The sequence below is a fragment of the Dromiciops gliroides genome, chromosome 3 (assembly GCF_019393635.1).
Source record: "Dromiciops gliroides isolate mDroGli1 chromosome 3, mDroGli1.pri, whole genome shotgun sequence".
NCBI lineage: Eukaryota > Metazoa > Chordata > Mammalia > Microbiotheria > Microbiotheriidae > Dromiciops > Dromiciops gliroides.
The window spans coordinates 573,310,950-573,322,211 of NC_057863.1; the positions used below are offsets into that span (position 1 = coordinate 573,310,950).

At 38.6% G+C, this 11,262-nt stretch overlaps 1 protein-coding gene across 1 annotated transcript in view; it reads right to left on the reverse strand.

The window, feature by feature from the left end:
• NEK5 (NIMA related kinase 5) overlaps positions 1-10,690 on the reverse strand; it is a 116,409-nt gene extending 105,719 nt beyond the window's left edge. Inside the window, 3 exon segments of the mRNA XM_043997635.1 lie at positions 854-879; positions 3,729-3,799; positions 10,574-10,690. Coding sequence (XP_043853570.1) covers positions 854-879; positions 3,729-3,799; positions 10,574-10,690 — 214 coding nt within the window.
• Between the last annotated feature and the right edge of the window lie 572 nt (positions 10,691-11,262).

The window sequence follows — 11,262 nt, forward strand, 5'->3', positions numbered from 1 at the left end:
ATAGGTAAGAATTGTCAGAGCAAAAGCTTGCTTCCAGAACCTTCCAGAAATCAGGTCACCTCTACATCCTAATGAGGTATTTCAGTAATAATGTAGTAGAGGGTTCATAATTAAATTTATGACTCCCTCTATCATTTTTTCCTGCATTTATGGAGTTATGCACCTATCATTGAAAAAAGGTTGAGGTTAGAGGATAAGGCCTCTATAAGAGGCTTGTTATTCCTTCCCAGGTCCTGTGTTTCCACTGTAGTAGCTCCCATCAGGTGAACAGTGGTGCCTTATTTTGATAAATAACAGCTGGGCTTATTTGGGGGAATGGATAAGTGAGAGGAATTGATATTTGGTATGTGCATCAGATTTGCAGATGATGTGAAAGCTGAGAGAGGCACAGCTAATGCATCAAGTAAAGAATGGGAATCCAAAAAGATCTCAATAGTCTAGAATAATGAGCCAAATCTAATAAATTAAATTTTAAAAGGGATTTGTTAAATTCCTATATTTGGGTCCCCTCTTCCCCTAAAAAAGTTACTGCACAAGCACTAGATTGGAGAGATATGGAGAAATTTCTGTGCTCTCTCTCTTCTCTGTCTTTCTGTCTCTCAGAAAAACAAATGTTTCTAAAGTATCTTGTGTATTCAGAGCACTGTGCTTGGTGCTAGGGGAAATAAAAGTTTAGATAGTAACAGTTCCCATTTTCAAAGAGCCTACAGTTTCGAGAGGAATTTAGAATATTCATTAAATTGTGATCGCAACACAGATCGCTCTAATACATCATCTTAAATCATGGAGAATCTTTGTGGTATCATAAGTATTGAGTCTGCTTTGAAACAGGAAGATCTGGTTTCAAGACTACCCTTGTAACTGGAAAATAATAAAATACTTTTTGAAAAAGAAAAGAAAAAAAAAGACTACCCTTGAACATGTATTGACTGTGTCCAACCTGGGCAACTCACTTCACTTCTAAGTGGGGACAACACTCTAATAACTAAGCCACAGAGAAGGTGTGGACCTGGATTGATGGGAAGGGTGTTTTCTTCCTCCATGAGTTCCCTATATCATTGAAATGCTAAGTCCAGTCCCTTACCCTATTAAATGATAATACATTAGAGAAGTTTCTAAAGCTTTGTGTGAGGTCTGAGGGGCCTGCCATTACTAGACTGAGGAAATGGGGTGGCTGTGATGTCCTAACATCAGGCTTGATAAGATGGATAGTAAATTCCAGAAGGGAAACACTAGAAGGGAGGGGAGCCTGAGATAGTCGGGAATTGACTGATTCTTAAAAGGAAGTCATGAGGCAGAGACAAGGGAGGGAAAACATCCCAGGCATGGAGTGATGATCAGTGGAAAGGTACAAAGACAGGTGATGCAGAGTGGCTGTGAGAAGGAACAATAAGACAGCCAGCGTCCCGTTTCCTCATTTGTCAGATGAGCTAGAGAAGGACATAGCAAAGCATCAAGAGTCTCTTTGCCATGAAAACCTCAAAGGGGCACAAAGAGTCAGTCCTGACTGAAACAACTGAACAACCACCTTCTTCTCTTCTCTTCTCACTCTATTTCGTTTCTCTTTTTTCCCCTCCTTAAAATATGTTCTCGGGGCAAGCTAGGTGGCTCATGTGGATGAGAGCACTGGCCCTGGAGCCAGGAGGACCTGAGTTTCAAATCTGCCTTAGACACTTAACAATTACTAGCTGTGTGACCCTAGGCAAGTCACTTAACCCCAATTGCCTCACAAAAAAATTTTTTTTTGTTCTCAGGGGCAACTAGGTGGTGCAGTGGATAAAGCTCTGGCCCTAGATTCAGGAGGACCTGAGTTCAAATCCTGCCTCAGACACTTGACACTTACCAGCTGTGTGACCCTGGTCACTTAACCCTCATGGCCCAGTGAAAAACAAAACAAAACAAACAAACAAATTTGATCTCACCAAATAGACACTAATATAAGGTATCCCACAAGTCTTAGTGTGACCCTAAGCTCTAGTGTGCTTGCATTCTTTGTCTCCTCTTATGAACTTAAGGCCACACTAAGGCTTCTGGGACATGCTGTCTAAAAAGGTAAGCTGTTACTATTGAACACAAACTATGTACATGGGGAGGCATGCAAAGATATACAATTCCAATCAATATTTATCAATTATCTTGCATATGCAAGACACCATGATTGAAACTGTGGTGGATACCAGAATGAGTAAGACACAATTTTTCTTTGATTTCAAGGAGTTTATCTTGGAAGAGGATGAGGCAAACACAAATAGTCACATTCCAAGGCAGAAGGTACTATAGAGAGTGGAAAGAAAGTTGGGCATGTGTGGGAGGCAGCACTTAAACTCAGCCTGGAAAAATAATGAAGGATTCTAAGGAGGTGAGGTAAGGAAGGGAGTGCCTTCTGGGCTGGGTGGACAGCCTGGATGGACCTTCGGGGAGTCTACTTCTTGAATTAAAGACAGGGTTTCACAAGAGCTCTATGCTTTTGTTGTTCAGTTATTTCATTTGGGGATTTCTTGGCAAAGATACAGGAGTGGTTTGCCATTTCCTTCTCCAGCTTTTTAACAATATGAGGAGGGGCAGCTAGGTGGCACAGTGGATAGAGCACCGGCCCTGGAGTCAGGAGTACCTGAGTTCAAATCCAGCCTCAGACACTTAACACTTACTAGCTGGTGTGACCCTGGGCAAGTCACATTAACCCCAATTGCCTCACTTAAATTAAAAAAAAAACAATATGAGGAAACTGAGGCAACAAAGATAAGTGACTTGCCCCAGGGTCACACAGCTAGTAAGTAGCTGAAGGCTGGATTTGAACTCAGGAAGATGAGTCTTCCTTATTCTAAGCCCAGTGCTTTATACCACCATACCACCTAGTGGCCCAATGTAGTGTATAGTATGATAGTAATACAGCAGCTATGTAAACCTATAATATTCAACTTTCGATTTCTTAAATTATAGCAGTCCTATAGAACATATGGTTTTGGTTTTTTTTTTTTGGTTTGGTTTGGTTGGGCAATGAGGGTTAGTGACTTGCTCAAGGTCAACAGCTGGTAAGGTGTAAGTAGTCTGGAGGCCGGATTTGAACTCAGGTCCTCCTGACCTAGCGGCCCCACATTTTTGGTTTTTATAATAATAGCTAAACATTATATAGTGGCGTTACCATTACCAGGCATGGGCTAAGTCTTTCACAAGGATTTATGTCCATTTGATCCCTCACAACAGTGCTGGGAGACAGGTGCTATTATTATCCCCCATTTTACAGGATGAGGAAACTGATGCAGACAGCAGTTAAGTGACTTGCCCAGCATCACACAGCTAGCGTCTGAGCTTCATTTGAATTTGTCTTTTTGAATCAGGCCCACCGTTCTATCTACTGTGCCATGGAAACAGCCTTGATGGATGGTTGGTTATTCAATTATTTTCTCAATATATGTTTATTAGCGACTTCTGTGTGCATAAGCATTGTGCTTGGTACTTAACTGGAAGTCAGGAGGCCAGCATAGAAATTAGAATTAAAAATAATACTAGGAACTACTACCAACTAGAGGTTCAATAAATCTGATAATTAAGACAAAGTAGCCTTGAAATGATAAGGTAAGTGGGAGAAATTATTCAACTTATAAAAACTTGATTAGTCAGAGCTTTCAGGAGCTACTGCCTAAGCCACACAATATATATTACACCTATAAATCAGAAAAAGAAAACCAACAACGACAAACAACCTGAAGAGATGTGAAGAATTTTACATATTTGGATGCTTCATCTTTGCCAAAAGAATGACTTCTTTCTTTGAAGCTTCTTTCTCTCTTTGAGGCATCTAAATTAGATTTTAAAAATAAAGTTTTCAGTGTTTGGCTTTTTGTTTATTGATTTGTTTATTTTAAGTGGGGGAAAAAAAGGGAAGACACCTGGTTTAGATATATTACAAGTGCTTATTCCTGCCACATCCCTGAGTCAGCACCCTGTGGATGTGTCCTCCTCTTAATTGTGCAGTATATTAGTTAACCCATAGTAGGCAAGTGGATAAGTATTGTGTTATAGTTATTATGAAGAACACTAATATTTTTGGAGAAGCCTTTTATAATTCCATGAATATTAATGAGCAGATATTGCATCTGCTGAGCTTTTCTATACTTGCTCATCTTGCACAAACAAACAAAAAAAACATATCTTGGGAAAAAGTGATTGATACAAAACAAAAAAGATTGTAGAAAAGTGCAGGTAGTAACCCAGATGCTGGTGGCTGTCATCTCTTAATGCCCAGGACACTCTTCCTTCTTCAGTGAGCTCAGTGACGGCTTGTGGTTGTTCGGTCCTTCCATCTCCTATCTTCATACTAGGGGACTTGAAGCTTGCAGTCATTTTACACTGCACTCCCCCCCCCCCCAATTACTTTAATTTCCTCTCTGATCCAACAATGCTGGGCTCTTAAATATTCCTCTTCCTCAAGCACAAGACTTGATCTCCTGACTCCATGCCTTTTCACTGGCTATTTCCCATGTTGGAAACACAATGCTGGGTCACCTCTGCCTCTGTTTCTCTGACTTCTTTCAAGACTCAGCTCAAATCCCACCCTCTGCAGGGGCCTTTTCTTGGTTCCTTCCCTTTCTCCATCTGCAAAAATTCTCTTCTAGGATTGTCTTCCTCCTCTTTATAGACCCTGTAGTACAGAGATATTTGCGTGTTATTGCCACCATTAGAAATATACTACTTGAAATTGTACACGATAATAGCAACATTGTGTGATCAACTGAGACAGACTTAGCTCTTCCTCAGCAATAAAATGATCCAGACAATTGCAAAATACTCATGAGTGAAAATGCTCTCCACGTCCAGGAAAAGAACTATAGAGTCTGAATTCAGATTGAGGCATACTATTCTCACTTATATTTTGTTTTTTTTCTTTCTTGTGGGTTTTTTCTCTTATTCTGATTCTTCTTTTATAACATGACTAATGTGGAAATAGGGGTAGTTAGGCAGCAACATTGGATAGGAAAGCACTGGCCCTGGAGTCAGGAGGACCTGAGTGCAAATCCAGCCTCAGACACTCGACACTTACTAGTTGTGACCCTCTGTTTACCTCCAAACAACCGGGACCATCTCCAGTCTTCCTGATATATATCTTGCCACTGGACCTAGATGGCTCTGGAGGAGTGTGGTTGGTGACTTTGCACAGCACTCCTTTACTTAAATTTAATTCATTGCCAAGTCATGACATCACCTCCCGAGTCATAGTCCTTTCTAAGAATGTAGCTCCACTGCGTAGCATGCTGCCTGGCACACAGTAAGTGATTAATAAATATTGTTGTTGTCAACAGGAAAAAAATTAGCAATGCACTATGAGTATAAATCTACTGAGATCAGATGATTCTTTACCTCCTGATGTTCATTATTAAAGGGATGGTGTTGTGCACCTAAAAGTGAAGCAGTAATTACTATGAACCAGACTGGGATTGATCAAGCAAAAAGTCAGACTAACTCACTTACTTTTTTGACAGTTGGGACAACCACAGAACACCACACATATTCTGTAGTTTAGATTTCAGTAGAGCATTTACAAGTCAACATGTAATCTTTTCAGGCAAGATGGAAAACTGGATAAGATGTTAATCTAGTTAAATGGATTCAAAACTATTTGAACAAACGTTCCCCAAGAGTTTCGTCCATTACTATTACTTTCACATTTTTATTAATGTCTTGGGTGAAGTCATAGATTGGGCAGTTATCAAGTTTGCAGATGGCAAAGCTGGGACACATACTGATGACAGAACTGAGGTCTGGGAAGATCTCATTTGGCTAGAATGATGGGCTGAAGCGGGGAGTTAAAAGGGAAAGGCTCAAAGTCCCAAATTTGGATTCAAGAAACCAAGAACACAAGGGACAGAATGAAGAAGGTATGGCTAGATGACAGTTTGTGTGAAAAAGACCTAGGACTTTAAGTCAACTACCAATCAATCAATCAACAGACAATTATTTTATTACTTTGTTTTGTAGAACAATGAGGGTTAAGTGACTTGCCCGGGGTCACACAGCTGGTAAGGTGTCAAATTTCTGAGGCTGGATTGAACTCAGGTCCTCCTGAATCCAGGGGTGGTGCTTTATCCACTGCACCACCTAGTTGCCCCCCTAACAGCATTTATGAAGCATCTACTATGTGTCAGGAAATGCAGATACAAAAATGAAAATGAAGCTTAGTTTTTAGGATGCATATTATGCTACTGGGGTTCTCTCCCTTACAAAAAATGTAACCAGGATGGTGAAGGAACTTGAAAGGTTTGAAAGAATTAGTTTTTAGCCAAGAGAAGAAAAGACACTTGGATAGTACAAAGAGCTGCTTTCAAATAGAGGACTGTCTATGTCAAGAAGGATATTTGTTTTGGCGTGGCCACTAGAGGCAAAATTGGTGAAGAGGCAAAATTTCAGCTCAAATATAAGAAAGAAAAATGTGACGATTAATGCTATCCATATTCTAAATGAGCTGCCTCATGAGGTAGTGACCTCTCTGCAACAAGAAGTCTTCAAGAAGAGGCTGGAGGAAGATTTGTAGAGTATGTCAAGAAGAGAATTCTTGTTCAGGTTCTGATTACATTGGATGGCCTCCGAGATCTCTTTAGAGGTTGAGATTATGGCATTATTTATCTAGACAACAATTCAAAAGTGAGCTGTTCTGTGAATGATCTGTGTTTCCTGTACCTCCTTCACTCACTGAAACTTTTTAATAACACTCTCCCATAACTGTTAGAAGGAAGCCCTACTTCTCCTTGCAGTAACAAGCCTCATTCATGCACTGGGTCCAGCCTTCGTCTGCTTTCTAACAAACAGGACAAAAGGAAGAAAATAAGATGAAGGATGCAAGAAATAGATTAGGAACCTAAAAGAAGGTGTGATCTGGGAGGTCATTCTAAACCTAATCATCTGGACACCTGCTACAGTACTTTCTCTGCATTTTAAAAGCAAAGTAGCAAATAAATTATTGTCTGCTTAAGTGGAGATACAAATTTCATCCTCAAAAAGTAGGGAAAAAACATTGAGGGGGAAAAAGTATTAGGGACTAGATTGCTGGCCAGTAAGTTGAAATTCACTGCAGTAGAAATAATGGAATCTTGGAAGAAATACTCTCTTGTCTTATAATTTGTGTAGAGAAGATTGATGATGATAGCATTTAGATAGTGCTTTAAGGTTTACAAAGCACCTTACAAATATTACTCATTTTTATGCTCACAACAACCCTGGGAGATAGGTGCTATTATTATTATTTTTGAATAGGTACTAATTATTATGCCCATTTTACAAATGAGGAAATGGAGGCAAACAAAGGTTAAGTGACTTGCCCAAGGCACATAGCTAGTAAGTGTCTGATGATAGAATTAAACTTGGGACTTCCTGACACCAGGTCCAGCATTTTATCCACTGAACCACAAGCCTTACCTGTAGCTTAGATTTTGGGGAGAACAAATTTCAAAGGGTTCCAAGATAGGATAGGATTTCATGAACTAAAATTCTGTAGGGGAAGACAGCCTGGGAAGTGATAAGAAATTCTCAGGAATGAAATTCTGAAAATGTAAAAAAGAAATGATCCTGATGAAGAGAAGGAATAAAAGAATAACGAAACAGATGTGGGATGCACAGGAAACTCATCAACCAACCCAAGTTAGAGTGGGGGTTTTTGTTTCATTTAAGTACTTAAGAGTAACAATAAGGACAGGTAAGGGAGGCTGAATAAAATGGTTCCAAAAGTATCTTTGAGACAGGAAGGAATAGTTACACTGGGAAGTGGAGGAGAATGCAAAAACAAAAGATATCAATAAAATTATTTATATGTCCAAGAAGGGATGTGAGCAGCTTCGAAGGAGCTAAGGACGGTAAAGAATGCTGAGGACAACCAAAGGGATTTTTTTTTTTTAGTTATATTGAAGGATATTGGAAAATTCAATTGAAAAACACTTATAAGGACAGTTTTATTTGCAGAAATTATCTCTGCCCTAAAATAGTTTACATTTTAGGTTCATATAGGCAAATAAGTAAGTGAGTAAAAACTTGGTAATTGGTGGCTGGATTGAACACTAGCTAAAAGGCTTCCCAAAGGACAAAGGCTCATGTGAGATGAGCCTCAAGAGAGTTAGCATTTCTAAGAGGTGAAGTGAGTGCATCACATGCGAGGGCACTACCTGAACCAAACATGGAGGGAAAAGAACTAGAATGTTAATTTGGAGATTAGCAAGTAAAACCAATATGGCCAGAACGGAGGGGCCTACATTAGAGGGAGGTCATGTTGGCAGCTCCCCAGAGGCTGGAGTGAAGAAGAAAGGCACTGGAAGGTAGAAGTTTCAATTAAGACATCATGGCAAATAGTCTAGGTGAGAGATGATGGGGACCTAAATTAGGGTGATGGACAAGTGAGGAAACAGAGGATGAGAAAGATGTTGTGGGATAGAAATGACAAGATTAGGGGGCAAGGTGTGTTTTGTGCTCGTTCAGATGCCTATAGAGCATCCAAGGGAAGATGTTTTGGAGGCAGCTGATAATACAGGATTGGAATTCAGAAAAGAGAGGATAGATATACATAGATATATAAATATGTATCTATATGTATGGATAGATATGCATGTGTAAATAGATATACATAGATATAGATAGGTATGTACATATGTATAAATAGATATGTATGTATAGATAGAGCTATGTATAGGGCTAGAGCTAGATATAGACAGAAATATAGATGTTTATGTATATAGCTATAGATAGATACATGTATAGAGATAGATATTTGTAGATATATAGAGGTATAGAGATACATATAGAGATAGAAATAGATGGATATATATATATATATATACATATGGATATATACATGGATAGAGATAGATTAGATAAATAGATGGACGGATGGACGGATGGATGGATGTTTTTAGGGAGTCATCTGCATAAACAGGATCGTTGAATTCAAGAGAGCTAATAAAATTACCAAGAGAAGTATACTCCAGAGAGATCAAAGACAGAAAAGGCCAATACGTACAAAAAATATTTATGATCACACTTTTGTAGTGGCAAAGAACTGGAAACCAAAGGGGTTTCTAGTCTCCACTCAATCAGGGAATGGCTAAAGAAATCGTGATATATGAATACAACAAAACATTATTGTGGTGTATGATTAAAGGGAGGGAATGATCAAAGAGGCAAGCTCCGGGAGGACTTGGAAGGGGATGGGGATCAAGGGCACAAATGCAGGAAAAAAACTGATGCTTAGGGTGAGTGGGACAATGACAACAGATGATATAGATTAGGGAAAACTACGGAAGTTACTTAGCTTCTATTTTCTCCTGCCCAAGGAGAATGGTGTTTGGATTGGGAAGGACCAAACAAAAAGAAATAGCTAAAGGAAAATTTGATTCTATTCAGCAGGATAATTAAAACTGAAACCCAAGATAATTAAGTAAATAATGAGAGCACTTAGCTCCCCAGAATGAGTTCAGCTAATCAGTCCCAGACAAACTACATCCCAGGGTACTGAAAGACCTGGCCAATATGATTGCTTAAGCTCTGTCAGCTATCTTCAAAAGATTTTGGAGAATAAGAGAAGGTGCCTCAGGAAAAAAGAAGGAAAAATGTTATACTAATTTTCTGAAATAAAGAAAGAAAGAATGAAAGAAAGAAAGAATGGAATCGGAATACAATAAGCTGATAAGCTTTCCTTAAATTTTTGTCAAAGTCCTTGTATGGATTATTATTTTTTAAATTGTGTGTGAACATCTTGAAAGGGAAGTTGTGATGTCAAACAGGTCAGTTGTGTGTTGGTCAGTTTTGCTGAACTGCTTTCCTTTTTAAAAATTCTTTGTTACAAGGGATGGCTCACCAGGTAGGGAAGGGAAGAAAGTATATATTAGGAAATTAAAGTGATTTAAAGATAAAAGATAAGAAAAAATGTTTAAAAGATAATTCACATGATGAAAGGATCCAGTTATATTAAACTGTGAAGGAAAAACACACACACAAGGAAATGATCATGTCAGACTCCTCTTTTTCCCTTTTCGAATATTGTACATATGGTTTAACCTGAACTTCTGGAAGGCATTTGGTAGTTAAGATAGATAAGAAAAAATGTAAGCTAAATAGTAATACAGGTGAGTGGATTATGAATTGAATAACTGAACCCAAAGAATATGCAAAAAATGGTTCAATGTAAACGATCAAATTTCCTAGAGAGTCCCCCCACACACACCTCAGGGAGCTATACTTGGTCATAAGACATTATTTTTATCAGTGATTTAGAGGAAGATATAAATGGCATGCTTATCATATCTGAAGATGACACAAAGTTAGAAACATAGTTAACATCCTGAATTACAGCATCAGGATCCAAAAAGATTTTAATAGGCTCAAATGTTGGGATAAGGTGAATAAAGGAAGTAAGGTTGTTTATGCACACGAACGTGGGATTTGCAACAAAATGATTACTGCACGTAAAGCACATACATTATATTTCTCAGTTAAGGGTTGAACTATGTAGGAAAAAAATTTTTGATGCTACATTACTAAACATTGTTGATGTCAGTATATAAATTAAAAATAGGTTTTTACTTTGTAAATTTACCTTTGTTAAATTGATTTCCTTTATAACACACTGCTGGTTGTCTGCCTTTGCTTTGGCCAAGAACGCCTTCCCAAAGGCTCCTTCCCCAATCATTTTAATTACATCATATTTCTCCATGGTTTCTGGTGTAGAAAAGTCTGGAATTTTAAAAACCTTAAAAATAATTCATATATATTCTATAATGATTAAGAAATCAGAAAATTAATATGATTATGGCAGTAATCATCATGAGAACCATTAGCAAGCAAACCAAGGAAGTCTATTTTATGGGAAACTCAGGGAAGAAAACCTCTCCCAGCCTCTCTCAAAAATGACCTGGTCGGGCAGCTAGGTGGCTCAGTGGACAGAGCACTGGCCCTGGAGTCAGGAGGACCTGAGTTCAAATCCGGTCTCAGACACTTAACACTTACTAGCTGTGTGACCCTGGGCAAGTCACTTAACCCCAATTGCCTCACTAAAATTAAAAAAAAAAAATGGCCTGGCTAGGCTTGTACTCAAAAACATTGATTTTGCTAAAATGTCTCTCCTCCCCAAACTGAGTTTTAGCCTGATAACTTTGTTTCTTTATGGAAATAAAAATGTATTTCTATAAAGAAAGTTAGCTATAGAAGCTTAGTATTCACACACACACACAAGTGTGTATTGCCTCTTTTTGTATCCCCAGGGTTTACAAAAGCATCTGGCACATA